The sequence below is a fragment of the Myxine glutinosa genome, chromosome 2 (assembly GCF_964187855.1).
Source record: "Myxine glutinosa chromosome 2, kmMyxGlut1.1, whole genome shotgun sequence".
Lineage (NCBI taxonomy): Eukaryota > Metazoa > Chordata > Myxini > Myxiniformes > Myxinidae > Myxine > Myxine glutinosa.
The window spans coordinates 192,843,088-192,861,827 of NC_136262.1; the positions used below are offsets into that span (position 1 = coordinate 192,843,088).

The 18,740-nt window shown below is 41.4% G+C and overlaps 1 protein-coding gene across 1 annotated transcript in view; it reads left to right on the forward strand.

The window, feature by feature from the left end:
• Window positions 1-18,740, forward strand: part of LOC137418027 (NADPH oxidase 2) — a 177,509-nt gene that overhangs the window by 137,167 nt on the left and 21,602 nt on the right. The window contains 2 exon segments of the mRNA XM_078772128.1: window positions 3,586-3,725; window positions 18,316-18,497. Coding sequence (XP_078628254.1) covers window positions 3,586-3,725; window positions 18,316-18,497 — 322 coding nt within the window.

Genomic DNA, 18,740 nt, shown 5'->3' on the forward strand with positions numbered 1-18,740 from the left:
TTCAAAATGCGTTCGTCACACTGTATTCAAAATGCTTTCATCACACTGTATTCAAAATGCGTTCGTCACACTGTATTCAAAATGCGTTCGTCACACTGTATTCAAAATGCTTTCATCGCACTGTATTCAAAATGCTTTCATCACACTGCATTCAAAATGCTTTCATCACATTGTATTCAAAATGCTTTCGTCACACTGTATTCAAAATGCTTTCATCGCACTGTATTCAAAATGCTTTCATCCCACTGTATTCAAAATGCTTTCATCACACTGTATTCAAAATGCTTTCGTCACTTTGAACACAAAGGAAGGTTTGTTAACACCCTTGATTGTGGGAAAATGTCAGGTTGTCTCTGAATTCCCAGTGTGAGCATTATGAAGCATTTCAACTGATTGATTCACAGATCCAAGTCTGTTGATGCAAATCCCAGACGCGATATGAAAAATGAGCCATTCAATCGACATTTTTCACTATCGGTAATCTGATGATGTCACGGTGCCCAATCCTTGGCCTTGCCACCCAATAACACGGGTTAAATATTTGTTGAAGCCACATTGAGTAAAGCCCTAATTGCTTCACCACAAAGCTCGCTCATCTTTGCAACGTCAAATATGCTGGAAATTGTTTTCGAGTAATACTGAAGGAGTCCGGACTCCAGCAGAATACGGATAAAAGGATGGCAAGGCACAAACTCGTCCGAGAAGATGTTTATTCGTAAAACCAACTCGGGAACACTGAAAAGCCCAACCAGAAACCGAAACCGAAAGCCACGCCTCTCAAGCGACGCGTGCTTCGGTGGTCACGTGATCAACAGATGTAGCTGATTATACCCGCACGCGCGGCACGCTTTGGTGGTCACGTGACCAGCCACTCTGGCGCCGTGGATCCCCGCCGGTGACGTCACCGGCTAGAGCAAGGAGATTCTGATGCTGGTCTTGCTTGGGGGACCCATGGGTCGCTACACACGCCCCCCCAGAATGGACTTGGTCCAGGGAGGTCAACCTGAGGGGGGTCCGGATGACCCGACCGAAACGACCCCTGGCCAGTCACGGGGGGGGGGGGGGGTGGGGGGGGGTCCGGTGTGGTGGTGGGTGGTCGGACGGGGGGTGCAGGCAGGGGGGGTCCGGTGTGGTGGCGGGTGGTCGGACGGGGGGTGCAGGACGGGGGGGCAGCCGAGGGGCCGGGCAAGTCCTCGGGGGAGGCTGCCGAGGTTCCTTGCGGGCCTCCCGAGGTTGCAGTTCGTGGGTGCAGTGCCGAGAAGGCTCGAACGGTGCACACGAAAAGCGGGTGAGCCAACCGAGGGGCTGGTCAAGGCCTCGGGGGAGGCTGCCGAGGTCCCTCGCGGGCCTCCCGAGGATGCGGGGCTGGTCAAGGCCTCGGGGGATGCAGTGGACGGGGGGCGGCCGAGGGCCGGGCAAGTCCTCGGGGGAGACTGCCGAGGTTCCTCTCGGGCCTCCCGAGGTTGCAGTTCGCGGGTGCAGTACCGAGAAGGCTCGAGCGGTGCACGCGAAAAGCGGGCGAGCCTACCGAGGGGCTGGTCAAGGCCTCGGGGGAGGCTGCCGAGGTTCCTCGTGGGCCTCCCAAGGATGCAGGGTCGGAGAAGTAGTTGCGGTTGTAGTTGTAGTAGTAGTTGCGCGAGGGTGACGAAGCGGCCGTGCCTTCGGAGGGTCTTGGAGTAGGCTCGCCCCTCTGGTCGTAGAGGAGGAGCCGAGCGTGGTGCGCGAACCTCATTGTCATGGCTGTTGTCATTTCCGAAACTCCGGCATTTCGAAACCGCGTTCGAAACTGCGCCCAAAGCTGTGCGGGAGAAGCCGGCGTCACCGGCGTAGGTGGCTTCCCTGGCTAGGGCGTGCTTGCCGTGTCCGTTCGCAGCCCCCCGCATCCGTGCGGGGGCAGTCGGGGTTGCGTGTTCATATCACGTCGGGGTCACCAGTGAAGGAGTCCGGGCTCCAGCAGAATACGGACAAAAGGATGGCAAGGCACAAACTCGTCCGAGAAGATGTTTATTCGTAAAACCAACTCGGGAACACTGAAAAGCCCGTTTATCGGGCTGCATTATAAAGCACAACCAGAAACCGAAACCGAAAGCCACGCCTCTCAAGCGAGGCGTGCTTCGGTGGTCACGTGATCAACAGGTGTAGCTGATTATACCCGCACGCGCGGCACGCTTTGGTGGTCACGTGACCAGCCATTCTGGCGCCGTGGATCCCCGCCGGTGACGTCACCGGCTGGAGCAAGGAGATTCTGATGCTGGTCTTGCTTTGGGGACCCATGGGTCGCTACAATACTAACATTCATAACTACGTAATATAACGAGACCCTTATTGTACAGTATTATTAAAAACGTTGAGTTCTGACAGTTTTGTTCAGCAATGAGATGCTGTCCAACTGCATTCTTTATTCGTGCTTTCTGTGTCTGAAAGGCAGAAATAAAACTTGAAGAATGTGATACGTAGCTAATGTTGATCCACATGCCATTTCAATACTTTGACTTTATCTTCCCACTCGGTGTCTTGCTACAAACGGAATCACGGTTGCTGGGTGGCACATAAATTGGGATATAGATAGCTACATGACTGACCAACTAATGTTTCCGGCCAGGTAACCATTCATGTCGTCAATATCAGTCAATACCTCAGTACGTCAATACGTCAACCTCAGTCAATACCATTCATGTCGTGTTTTTATTTAAATTTCTGTGAATCATCATAGATCTCTCACTTTTGGCCTGTTGATTATTTATGCCACCTGTCTACCGGTCTGATAACGATCTGATTTATGTCTGATAACTACCAAATTCCTTTCTTCAACACTTCTTTAACACCACTCAAATTATGACATAATTATCCCCACGCTCTTTGAAAAGAATCGCACCCGTATCCGAAGGAAGCGGTTCAGTTTGGCATTTTCATTGTGAAATAGGCAAAGCCTAGAAACGAACTAAACCCATTAGAAATTCCCTTTAGAACCCCTTTAGAATTACCCTACACAACTCTTGAGAGTTAAACACGGTGAGTTAGAACGGTTCTTCTTCTTTATTTTTATTTACGGAGAGATGGACAGATGGAAGGAAAGACATAGCCAAATATTGAAGCGGCTTCACTGCTGAAAAACAGGGGTTTTTCTGAGCACCACATGGCAAGAAGGTGCAAGAGCAAAGTCAATTTTGGTCCTGCCCTTAGGGCAGGGTCAAAAGGTCAAATATCAAAAAATGCCATTATTGCCACATTCTTAAATGAGACTTGGTATATGCAATCAATATTGACTCATTAAATCAAATGACGCATGAAATATGTAACTATTTTTGGGATTTGACCCCCGGTTCATGCCTCAGGGTTGTGGACTTGAGGTCAAAATGGGGGAAAAAAATTAACTCAAAATTTCATATTGGGTCAATTCGGTGGAACTTTTTTCTATCTTTCAACTTTGCTTTAGGTGGAAAGTGTGTGGATTTGCGATATAATTCTCCAGTAAACGTGATTTTAAAATATTTGAACCATTGTTTTTGATGTCTATCCAGACCCAAGTTAAATCCTAACACTCAATTTCCTGGCTCTCACCTTTATTTTACCCCGACCTCACAGCTGTGCACGTCATTGCTCATGTGTTTAACCTGGAAAGGTATGCAGGAGCTTGGAGTGCAGGTGAAAACAACACTTTAATTGGAGCTTTATCTCGACTTGATGGAAGTGGCTACCTGAACCCGTTCCGCAATGAGAACACGGTACATATCCACATAATCTGCTGCGAGTCTGAGTACACTTCATTTGAAAAGCTGAGCTAACTTCCACTTGGGAGTTATTGTCTTTGGAGAGATTTCTTCCACCACTCTTTTATCACTCCCTTGACCACCCACACCCACAACTCTCTCTTCCTCCTCCTACCCCAACTCTGTCTTAATTTAGCTATCGTATACATGAACCTCATCAACTATACTTTGTATATGCAAGAATATGACAGAGATTTATAAAATTACTCTTGCATGTGCCAATTGTTGTAGTACATTGTAAACCCTTGCATATTGGAGAGTATCAGAAAGTGATAGATACTTTGCGCATGGTATATAATCTGTCTTCAATGTGCTAACTTCATGCAGTACACGTAAGTGTGGATCAGAATGATAATATTGTTACGTTTGTGGGAATGTCAATCGTTTACAAAGCATGCATAGACGATTCGTGTCGTTTCGGGTGTATTGCGTAGAAATGCCAGGTCAGCTGTGGGATCCCAAATAGGACCTTTTTGTATTTATTTTTCCTTTTTCTTAAAGTTAATCCATATCCACTCCCTTTATGCCACATGTTTTTACTGTTGGTGGTGGTGCACAAAACAGCTTTGGAAAGGATTCAACCCTTTTATTTTGAAGCAAGAAAGTGTGGGAAAAGAGGAGGGAGAAGAAGAAGAGCCTCTCTTGACTGGCGGTAAAAAAATAATCCTTGCTCGTGGCGTGAACAGCTTGAGCATGTTGGTGTGAAGGGCTTGGTCTCTGTGAACTATATGAAGATTCAGTGTGCATGAAGGAGGTGTACAAAGAGGAAAAGAGCATTTTCTGTAGAAAAAGGTGCTTCGTTGGGTCTCTGTGGAGACGATCGGTGCTTCATGCTGTGAACGGGCTCAGCGTGTGCTATATGAAGGAGTCGACCTCACAACTTCCTGAGGGATTTGCTATGGTGCATGAAGGAGGTTGACAAAAGGAAAAGGATCAAAGGAGAAAGGAATCGCAGAGCGTGATGACTGGTCTATTCACGTTTGTTCCCGCCAAGCCCCGCTTTAACGAGCGTTGATGAAACTGCCCTTCAAACAGGCTTGAACCCCATTTCATTCCCTCCCTCATATCCCGTTTTATTTGAATTCCCTGTGAATATTGTTTTTTTAATTTGCTTTCCTTTCCTTACCCTGGGTTAGATAGAGGGTCCGTGTGTGTGATGTTGTGTCGGCCTTTTGTATCGGTTGTATGTGGCCTGTGTTGATCAATTCAGTCTGTGATTATTCATGAATTAAGTCCATCGTCATACTTATATGAGTTGCTTATTGTATCGTTTTGCATTCTTTGAAGTAAATTGATTGTATTTCATTTTGTTTGATTGACATTTTTCGGATCGGGTTGCAAGCCTCCCCTGAGCCGCCAGTGTGGCAGCAATGTGGCAGTCTAGACTCGAGAATCTAGAGCCTCTACTCCCTTGCACTAAACCAAAAGCTCAAGGTTCCAAAAACCACTCAGTCAGTTTGCGGGCCTCGGTTCGGCGGGCTGGGGATAGGACCTATGGTCGCTGACATTAGTCACGCTGTAACACACTTACTCGGGAATGACGTTTGGGACTCTGGTCCTCATCCCCGTCACCTGTAACAATATTATCAAAAATCTGTTCCTTTTAATATGTTCAGCAAGATATTGCCTCAATTAATTGTATAAATGTGTCAAGTTTTTACCCCGCCCACACAAAGCGAAAAGCGGTGTTTACGCAATTGGTTCATGTCTGCCCGTCCATCCGTCCATCTGTCTTATCAGTTTATGATCAGGAACAACTTATTTAAATGGAATGTTATATTTTGAACATGAATCGCAACATGAATATGAAGACAAATTTGCTGTTTTATAGTACTTTGGATCTGAATTTGTCCAATCGAGCATGCGCAGAGAAGTGAGATAATATCTTCACTCTGTCTGCCTGCATAGCAGTTAAACAAAATTTAAAATCACTCAAAACCAGAAACTTACTATTTTTAAGGACGTTATAAAGGACACAAACAAAAGGCATGACTAACTAATTTAACATGTTAAATAGAGTGATAGACAGTGTAAAATGGTGGTAAATGCGGAATGAATTTATTTATATGCCTTTCAACCTCTTTAAACCTTTATTTATATTGAATTATATTCTTTAACACTGTAGAACACAAATCGCCTTCATAATACTTCCAGGAACCATGCTATACTATATATCGATATATATATATATATATATATATATATATATATATATATATATATATATATATATATAATATATATCATGAATAGGTGTGGCACGTGAGAGGGTGAAGAAGAGGCCGCCGACATGGCTATATGGACGATTATGATTGACGCTGCATTCTATTTCTGTAGCGCTAAACTTTCGGATGTTTTTAGACTTTAGGAAACCTCTACTTTTTTTTCTAATACTCAAAATCATTTACAGTGCCTTCAGAAAGTATTCACACCCCGTGACCTTTCCGCATTTTGCCCCATACCCCATACCCCATACCCCAATACCCCATAATGTCAAAGTGGATTTTTTTTTTTAGAAATATTTACAAAATAATAAAAAATGATGTACAGAAATATATAATTTACATAAGTATTCAACACCATGAGGCAATACTTCATAGAAGTGCTTTTGGCAGTGATTACAGCTTTGAGTCTTCTTGGGTATTGATTGCCTGTATGTCTGTATCAGCTTTACACATCTGGATTTTGGGAGTTTCTCCCGTTATTCCTTGCAGATTTGCTCAAGCTCTGTCAAGTTGAATGCGGAGGATCAGTGAACATCAATCGTCAAGTCTTTCCACAGATTCTCAATGGGACTTAAGTCTGGGATTTCGCTCGGCCACTCAATTGACAGTTGCTTTGGCTTTGTGCTTGGGGTCATGGTCCTGTTGGAACGTAAATCTTTGCTGCATTCTTAGGTCTTTTGCACTCTGAAGCAGGTTCTTCTCAAGGATTTGCCTGTATTTGACTCCATGCATTTTTCCCTCTATCCTTGCAAGTCTACCAGTTTTTGCTGCTGAAAACCATCCCCATAGCAAGATGCTGTCACCACCTGCTTCATGGTTGGGTTGGTGTTCGATGTGTGATGAGCTGTGCTCAGTTTCTGCCAGACATAATGCTCCGCATTCAAGCCAAAGAGTTCAATTTTCGTCTCATCAGACCGCAGAATATTTTGCCTCGTGCTCTCAAAGTCTTTCATGTGCCTTTTTGCGCACTCCAGGCACGCTGTCATTTGCCTTTTTCTCAGGCGTAGCTTCCATCTGGCCATTCTCCCAAAAGCCGAGATTTGTGAAGTGCTGCAGAGACTGTTGTCCTTCCAGCAAGTTCTCCCATCTCAGTCAAGCAACTCTGTAGTTCTGACATAGTGGTCATTGTGTTCTTGGTCACCTGCCTGACCAAGGTCCTCCATGCCAGGTTGCTCAGTTTGGTCGGAAGGCCAGCTCCAGGAAGTGTGTGGGTCGTTTCATATTCTTTCCATTTCCTAATGATGGAGCTCACTGTGCTTTTGGGAACTTTCAACACTCTAGAAACTGTTTTATTCCCTTCACCAGATCTTTGTCTCCTTACAAACCTATGTCAGAGCTATACGGACAGTTCCTTGGACATCATGGTGAAGATTATGTTCTGACATGCACTATCAACTGTGGGACCTTATATAGAAAGATGTGCTTCTTTCTAAATCCTGTCCAACTAGAATGGCACTTGGTAGAGCGCATACCTCCACCAGGCTGAACAGTTTGTGTTTTGTATCCTACTGATAGGCCGGATCTGGATTCGGACCTGAACCAAAATTTAATCGGCTTGTTTCTGCCACCTAACCAACTCGTCCACCAAGTTTAGTCAAAACTCATCCATAACTTTTTTAAATGTCATGTTATATATCGCTTTTCGCCCAATCTCTCAATGGTGAAGAATCACTTACATATTAAATAATTATCGTGTCCGAATACATAGTCACATCTCCATCAACATCAAATAGATTCGTCCTTGTCACACACACAACCAGTCCACCACGTTTCGCCCAAATGAGTCCATAACTTTTTGAGATATTCTGCAATGTATCGTTTTTGACCCGATTTCCCAATGGTGAAGAATGACTTAAAAAATTATACGAGCAGGATCCGACTCAAGATCTTCACCAAAATCTAATAGTTTCGTCCTTGTCATATGCACTACATCTATGCCAAATTTCGTCCGAAACCATCCACAACTTTTTGAGATATCTTGTTCACAAACAGACAAGCAAACAGATAAACAGACAGACATGGGTGAAAACATAACCTCCAGCCACCTTCGGTGGTGGAGGTAATCAATCGAATTGGCCACAGGTGGACTCCAATCAAGTTGTAGAGATATCTCACGGATGATCAAAGGAATTTGATGCACCTGAACTCAATTTGGAGTGTCATAGCAAAGTGGTTGAATACTTGTTAACTCAAGACATTTCAGCTTTTCATTTTTAATTATTTTGTAAAAAATTCGAAAAAAAAAAACTCCACTTTGACATTTTGGGGGATTATGTGTAGATCAGTCACAATACAATCTCAATGTAATCCATTAAATTCAGGCTGTAACACAACAAAATGTGAAAAAAAATCAAGGGGTGTGAATACTTTATGAAGGCATTGTAAAGCATTGGATAGGATTGCATTTAATATGATAACAATAGTTCCAGCTTTCAACAATTCAATTGTGAAAAGATTTGTAATACACACCCACATTTATTATACACACCCACATTTGTAAAACACACCCACATTTATTATACACACCCACATTTGTAAAACACACCCACATTTATAATACACACCCACATTCATAATACACATCCACATTGATAATACACACCCACATTTATAATACACGCCCACATTTATAATACACACCCACATTGATAATACACACCCACATTGATAATACACACCCACATTGAGAATAAAAACCTACATTGATTAATACACACCCACATTTATAATACACACCCACATTTATAATACACACCTACATTGATAATACACACCCACATTGATAATACACACCCACATTGATAATACACACCCATATTTATAAAACACACCCACATTTATAAAACACAGCCACATTTATAATACACACCCACATTTATAATACACACCCACATTGATAATACACACCTACATTTATAATACACACCCACATTTATAATACACACCCACATTTATAATACACGCCCACATTTATAATACACCCCTACATTTATTATACACACCCACATTTATAAAACACACCCACATTTATAATACACACCCACATTTATAATACACACCCACATTTATAATACACACCCACATTTATAATACACACCCTTGATAAGACACACCCACATTTATTATACACACCCACATTTATAAAACACACCCACATTTATAAAACACACCCACATTTATAATACACACCCACATTGATGATACACATCCACATTTATAATACACACCCACATTTATAATACACACCCACATTTATAATACACACCCACATTTATAATACACACGTACATTTATAATACACACCCACATTTATTATACACACCCACATTTATAAAACACATCCACATTTATAAAACACACCCACATTTGTAATACACACCCACATTGATGATACACACCCACATTTATAATACACACCCACATTTATAATACACACCCTTGATAAGACACACCCACATTTATTATACACACCCACATTTATAAAACACACCCACATTTATAAAACACACCCACATTTATAATACACACCCACATTGATGATACACATCCACATTTATAATACACACCCACATTTATAATACACACCCACATTTATAATACACACCCACATTTATAATACACACGTACATTTATAATACACACCCACATTTATTATACACACCCACATTTATAAAACACATCCACATTTATAAAACACACCCACATTTATAATACACACCCACATTGATGATACATACACACCCACATTGATAATACACACCCACATTTATTATACACACCCTCATTTATTATACACACCCACATTTGTAAAACACACCCGCATTTATAATACACACCCACATTTATTATACACATCCACATTTATAATACACAGCCACATTTATAATACACACCCACATTTATAATACACACCTACATTGATAATACACACCCACATTGATAATACACACCCACATTTATAGAACACACCCACATTTATAAAACACAGCCACATTTATAATACACATCCACATTTATAATACACAGCCACATTTATAATACACACCCACATTTATAATACACACCCACATTGATAATACACACCCACATTTATAAAACACAGCCACATTTATAATACACAGCCACATTTATAGTACACACCCACATTTATAATACACACCCACATTGATAATACACACCCACATTTATAAAACACAGCCACATTTATAATACACATCCACATTTATAATACACAGCCACATTTATAATACACACCTACATTTATAATACACATCCACATTTATAATACACACCCACATTTATAATACACACCCACATTGATAATACACACCCACATTGATAATACACACCCACATTTATAATACACACCCACATTTATAATACACATCCACATTTATAATACACATCCACATTTATAACACACCCACATTTATAATACACACCCACATTTATAATACACACCCACATTTATAATACACACCCACATTGATAATACACACCCACATTTATAATACACACCCACATTTATAATACACATCCACATTTATAATGCACAGCCACATTTATAATACACATCCACATTTATAATACACACCCACATTTATAATACACACCCACATTTATAATACACACCCACATTGATAATACACACCCACATTTATAATACACATCCACATTTATAATACACATCCACATTTATAATACACACCCACATTTATAATACACACCTACATTGATAATACACACCCACATTGATAATACACACCCACATTGATAATACACACCCACATTTATAATACACACCCACATTTATAATACACACCCACATTGATAATACACACCCACATTGATAATACACACCCACATTTATAATACACAGCCACATTTATAATACACATCCACATTTATAATACACACCCACATTGATAATACACACCCACATTTATAATACACACCCACATTTATAATAAACACCCACATTTATAATACACAGCCACATTTATAATACACAGCCACATTTATAATACACATCCACATTTATAATACACAGCCACATTTATAACACACCCACATTTATAATACACACCTACATTGATAATACACACCCACATTTATAATACACACCCACATTTATAATACACAGCCACATTTATAATACACATCCACATTTATAATACACAGCCACATTTATAACACACCCACATTTATAATACACACCCACATTTATAATACACACCCACATTTATAGAACACACCCACATTTATAATACACACCCTCATTTATTATACACACCCACATTGATAATACACACCCACATTTATAATACACACCCACATTTATAGAACACACCCACATTTATAATACACACCCTCATTTATTATACACACCCACATTTATAATACACACCCACATTTATAATACACATCCACATTTATAATACACAGCCACATTTATAATACACATCCACATTTATAATACACACCCACATTTATAATACACACCCACATTGATAATACACACCCACATTGATAATACACACCCACATTTATAATACACATCCACATTTATAATACACACCCACATTTATAATACACACCTACATTTATAATACACACCCACATTGATAATACACACCCACATTGATAATACACACCCACATTTATAATACACACCCACATTTATAATACACACCCACATTGATAATACACACCCACATTGATAATACACACCCACATTTATAATACACACCCACATTTATAATAAACACCCACATTTATAATACACAGCCACATTTATAATACACAGCCACATTTATAATACACATCCACATTTATAATACACAGCCACATTTATAACACACCCACATTTATAATGCACACCTACATTGATAATACACACCCACATTTATAGAACACACCCACATTTATAATACACACCCACATTTATAATACACAGCCACATTTATAACACACCCACATTTATAATACACACCCACATTTATAATACACACCCACATTTATAATACCCAGCCACATTTATAACACACCCACATTTATAATACACACCCACATTTATAGAACACACCCACATTTATAATACACATCCACATTTATAATACACAGCCACATTTATAACACACCCACATTTATAATACACACCCACATTTATAATACACACCCACATTTATAATACACATCCACATTTATAATACACAGCCACATTTATAACACACCCACATTTATAATACACACCCACATTTATAATACACACCCACATTTATAATACACAGCCACATTTATAACACACCCACATTTATAATACACACCCACATTTATAATACACACCCACATTTATAGAACACACCCACATTTATAATACACACCCTCATTTATTATACACACCCACATTGATAATACACACCCACATTGCTAATACTATAATGGAATACACAACCACAGTGATGTCCGACAGGATGGTGCAGAAATAGCAAACTTAACCTTAAAGCTCTCTTGGATGGGTTCAATTCCCGACTTGACTATAAACTGTCTGATTGGTGCTTTCTATGTAGGTCAGTGCATCACAAAGTCTACCGTCCCTTGGACGGATGTTAAGCTCAGTTTCTGCTGCTATCTGCTGGCATTAGTTGGTGGACGCTAAAGACTCAGCAGTGTCTTTTGTGAGTAGTTGAATTATCGCCACACCCTGGAGGGGTTATCGGCCAGCGGTTTCATGAAAGCCGTGGGCCAAGATCTTTCCCCAGGTAACCCTTCAGGAAGGTGAAAATACTTGGGGCCATTAAATAAGTATTAATAGGAGTGGGAGCATATTTGATATGGAGTAGATTCAGACATTCCAGTTATGTTGTTCAATGCAGGAATATTGTGCAATGATATTGTCTAAATTAAGCAAGTTACGGCATTAGTAGTGAACCAATCATTAATGATAAAACCCAGATAGTTGCCAATTTAGTCCCAAGTGCTGTGAAACAGAGAAGTATCATTAAGTCATTTGTGGAAGGGAACAAAAATCCATTTGAGTTCATGTCCTTTTTATAGTTGGGTGGGGACACTGGGTTTAAAAATGGCCGAAAAAAGATTGCAAAGGCATCTTAAGTATTTTCACATGCATCTAACTGCTGTCACGCAAGCAAATGTTATAAGCACTAGCGTGGATCAGCTTGCTACGCTCACCTCACCACACATCGCTACGGAGGCATGGACTTGGTTTAGCTGAGGAAAATGGATGACCTGACTGAACTCGACTTGTTGTGTTGTCATGATCGACACCAATCATAATACAAACATTTCTTTTGGACAAATTTATTTGTGATATTGGTGATATTATTTATTTGCGATTTATTTGTAATCTAAAAGGTCCAAGTGGTCTAAAGCTCTAAATGGCCATCGGTCTAAGCTGATTTAATGAATGTTATGCATCTTACAGCTATTTGGGGTCTAAAGTAAGATCTAAAGCATCTTACTCATGGTCTTTAATGGTATTCAGGGTCTTTTGGGTCTTTTGAGAACTCTGGGCCTTTGGGGTATTTTGGGTCCTCGAGGTATTTTGGGTCTTCAAGGTCTTTAAGGATCTGCAGGGTCTTTTGGGTTCTTGGAATCCTTTGGGTCTTCAGGGTTTTTTTGGGACTTTTGGGACTTTAAGGGTCTTTGAGGTCATTTGGATCCTCTGGGTCTTTCACGGCCTTTCGGACATTTTGGGTATTTGCGTTCTTTAAGGGTATTTTGAGCTTTGGGGGTCTTTTAGATATTCGGGGTCTTTTGTGTCTTTTAGGTCTTCATTGTCTTTTGGGTATTTTGAGTCTTTTTGGGCTTCATGGTCTTTTGGGTCATCTGGGTGTTTGGGTGTTAGAGGTCTTCTGGGTCTTTAGAGGTGTTGGTGGTCTTAAGGGTATTGGGGAACTTAAAGGTCTTCAAAGCTCTTAGAGGACTCAGCAGTCTAAAGGGTCGAAATGTATATTCCAACAGTACGTAATTAATAGACAGGGTGCAACCAACGTTCAAACATTACGTAGTTAATAGATCTACAGTCACACATCTCACCGCTTCACCGCCTCAGACTGTTTTTCGGTTTTATTTATATTTGAAGAAGAGGAAGACGTTTGGTCACAAATTTACATACATACAGTGCATTCAGAAAGTATTCAGACCCCTTCACTTTTTTCACATTTTGTTATGTTGCAGCCTTATGCTGAAATCGTTTAAATTCATTTTTCCCTCACCAATCTACACTCAATACCCCATAATGACAAAGAGAAAACAGGATTTTAGAAAGTTTTGCCAATTTATTAAAAAGAAAAAACTGAAATATCACATTGACATAAGTATTCATACCCTTTGCTATGACACTTAAAATTTAGCTCAGGTGCCTCCCATTTCTCTTGAGCATCTTTGAGATGTTTCCACACCATGATTGGAGTCCACCTGTGGTAAAATCAATTGATTGGACATGATTTGGAAAGGCACACACCTGTCCATATAAGGTCTCACAGCTGACAATGCATATCAGAGCAAAAACCAAGCCATGAGGTCGAAGGAACTGTCTGCAGAGCTCAGAGACAGGATTGTGTCGAGGCACAGATCTGGGGAAGCCTACAAAAAATATTCTGATGCATTGAAGGTTCCCAAGAGCACAGTGACCTCCATAATTCTTTAATGGAAGAAGTTTGGAACAACCAGGACTCTTCCTGGAGCTGGCCGCCCGGCCAAACTGAGCAATCGGGGGAGAAGGGCCTTGGTAAGAGAGGTGACCAAGAACCGATGGTCACTCTGGCTGAGATTCAGAGATCCTGTATGGGGATGGGAGAAACTTCCAGAAGGATAACCATCACTGCAACACTCCACCGATCTGGGCTTTATGGCAGAGTGGCCAGACAGAAGCCTCTCCTCAGTGAAAGACACATGAAAGCCCGCTTGGAGTTTGCAAAAAAGCACCCAAAGGACTCTCAGACTGTGAGAAACAAGATTCTGTGGGCTTTCATGTGAGCTTGAGTTGGAGTTCACAACACGATTTGGGGACTTTCAGAAGTATGGACCCATGTTCTCTTTCTTGAAGAAAGACAGCTTTGATGGATACGAATTGGATTTATCTCTGATAGACTGGTTCTCTGATCTCTGATAGACACAGGACATGGAAATGCAGCTGATTGAGCTGAAGAGTTCAACACTGTGGGTGACTAAGTTTGCAGAGCTCCGGAAACAACTAGAAACCACGGTAGTGCAAGATCACGGAACCTGCATCTTCACCTGCTGGACAACCGTGCCGAAGAGGTTCAGCTGTCTCCGGAACGTTGCACTGACTTTGCTGTCAGTCTTCGGGTCAACGTACCTCTGTGAGCAGATATTCTCACACATGAAGAACGTGCTCAGCCCCTCCCGCAGTCGTTTGACAACCACTCCGAAGCATGTGTGCAACTTAAAGTGACTAACTACAACCCCCAGATAATGGAGCTCAGCAAAGGAAAGCAGGGCCAGGGATCACACTGACTGGTAGGCATCTGTTTATTTGTAGTACACATGGGTTTGCATATGCAGCTGTTTGTCCATCTCTTTTTTTCCAACTCAGATGTGGATGTTTTCATGAGGATGGCAGCATTCTTGTACAGTACTGGTATTTCTGTTTGATACACTTTATTCTCCTTTTTTGACATTTGTTCCCAATGCAATACTTTGTAAATGAGTTACTGAAAGCAGTGTTTTGAAATGGGGTCCGTGCATATAATTTGTAACCTCATGGGGGACAAATTTTACAATGATAAAATGATCATTACAATGTCCTGATTATGAGAGATAAATGTTTCTTTAAAATGTTGTTGCTATGCATGTAGCCTGTATGGATGTTGTTGCTATGCATGTAGCCGATATGGATGGAATTTAAATTCCATGTCTGTTGGAAGTATTTTTTTGATGTGGAGTCATAATTAAACTTAATGTTAAACTTAATGTTGATATGGCACACGAATTAACAAGAACATTTCAAACTGGCACTTCATGGCAAAAAGGTTGCCGACCCCTGCTCTGGAGTATGCCAAGCCTTGCCCGGCCGAAGCAGTAGCAGTTGTCAGGTTGCACTTACCTGTGATAAAAGGGATCAGCACACATAGGTGTGCTGAGAGGGGGGTGACCAGCGACCAGAGCTGGCCGAGTTGGACCCTTCCAGAAGTGGTAAAACGGCTCGACTGATGGCAGAAAGCCATTTCTGGCGTCTCACCGGGTCCTGAGGTATAACATAAAACTGCCGCTCTGGATTCTTCAGCTTGTTGGTTGTGCAGCCGACAATACAGCAGCTTTTCGGCATTTTGCGGTTTCAAACTGTGACAAACACGTGCGAATGGCGCCCAATGTTTTCCCCAATTCCAAGATGGCGGCGCCGCGGTGCATAGCTGTGACGTCACGCCGACTTCCAGACATTGTCGATCACGTGACCGGAAGTGTGTCAAAATGGCCGACTTTGTCAATTTTTGGCAAAATCGTGTAAATTCCTTCAGAATTCTTCTTCTCCATACCCACCAGCCAGAATGCTACCACATTTGGGTTACAACATTAGGCCAGGGTCCTGATGTTAAATTGCGGAGCTCGAGACCATGCCAATAACGGGACGGGAAGTGGGTCAAAATGGCCGACTTTGTCAATTTTGGGGAAAATCACGTAAATTCCTTCAAAAATCTTCTTCTCCAGACACACCAGTCAGAATGCTACCACATTTGGGCTACAATATTAGGCTAGGGCTCAGATAAGCTACAGATAAACTACTCACCAGTCACACTCAGTGGTCACTATTTTTAAAAGTCTTTGGACCTCAGTGGTCTTATTTTTTAATGTCTTTGGACCACTCAAAGAAAGCGTAGGTGGCATTAGTTTTGTGAATTAAAGACATCAAAGCACGTATGCTGAAATGGCTGCATATCTGCCCATAATATTTCTAGGCAGATGGCATCAAAACTCTTCCACATTGATATGACAAGTTTGCACATGTAGAAGAGTAAAACCTTGTAAAATATGTAAATTTCATTAAATCAACCATCCCCTCACCTCCCTCTCGTTTCCGATTTTCTAGAATAAATAGGAACAGTTTTTGTCAACGTTGAATAACTTTTTTTAGGTACTTATACATATACATGGTAACGGTACCAGTCCCAAGGGACTAGGCCAGGTCTCGGCGGAGGTAAACTCCACAGAATTTGAGCGTGGAGCGAGTTTAAGCGCTAGCCCCGAGTGTGGGATCCACAGCAAAATGAAGAAATAAATCTGGGTTTAAAAAATGGGAGTGGGATAGGGACACCATACGAAGCCGATGGGTCAAACGGAACAGTCCAGAGCTGAAGCTTCTGCCAACTCTTCTCAGAGAAACTGACGATTTTTTTCTACTCATGTTGAACACCGATACCAACTGTAACTATGCTGAACTCGAATCCTCACTCATCTACAAACCGAGCTGCTCTCACACTGGTCATGCGCACTTGGGATGATGAGTTTTATTGGCTCGGCACGTGACATCATGGTGGCTCCTCGATTGGCCGCACTTCACCACATAATATTTCTGGCACTCGGCCATCATGATGCCACACGCCAAGGACCTGGCCCCTTAGGTGCCATGACCAAAAACCACAAGGCCAGGAAACAAAGGATATGAAACAATGGAAAACACATATGATAGAGAAAAGGTACGGAAGATTGGCAGGAAGACAGTTGGTGTGAGGATGAGGAACTGTCTACATAATCGACCCTCACCCCGAATTTGGTTAATCACGCGACGACATTTGCTAACATTCATTAAGAGATAACTATCCAATTAATTATTTAGTTAATTGATCCCTTTACCCCCAAGCCATTTTAGTCACAATATCTACTCATGCTTATTTATTCTCCCCAATTATTTACACATTGTGGGGTCAGTCGGGGAACGTTTTGACCAAAGAACTTGCTGGCCATGCCTGATGTTCGACTGAACGTGGTGGCGATTTGGAAGTCTGCCAGGGTGTTGATGATGACCACAATAATTAATCTACTACACAAACGACATCATGGGATTTTTAACATCTCCCAACGACCAGAATTGACAATGAGCGCACATACCTCTAGGCTATTCTGTTAATTATTATTAACAAAGAAGAGTGTGTGTGTGTGTGTGTGTGTGTGTGTGTGTGTGTGTGTGTGTGTGTGTGTGTGTGTGTTAACATTGTATATTCATTGTTTGCCTTTTAATCCCTCAGTTCTTGTTACTTCTGTTCTTTTTTTTAAAAATCACTTACCCTTTGCCCATTTATACTTCCTTTCACCCCAATCCCTCCAAACGATTGCCTTAGACCCCTCTCCTGGCATCAGTAACAACAGTGGCAGGTATTACCGGAATCGTGGCCACAATTTGCCTGCTCCTTCTCCTGAGTTCATCGGCTCCTCTGATTCGCCGGTCATTCTATGAGCTGTTCTGGCTGACCCACCACCTCTCCGCAATATTTTACATCGCCATCGCTTTCCATGGATATGGGTAAATAATTGATTGAGATGTCTGATAAACTCATCTGTTTGTTTCATTGGCAGCATTCCTCACCTCACACTCATGATTAAGCTCATATGGGTTCCACAAAGCAGAGACTTAGGACCTACATTGGTCATGATCTATATCATTGAACTGTCTGATTTTTCTTGCAAGTCAACTTTATTATTTGGACAATGACTCCACCTTGTGTTGAATGATTAATCACTCTTGTGAAAGATCGGCCACTGCTGC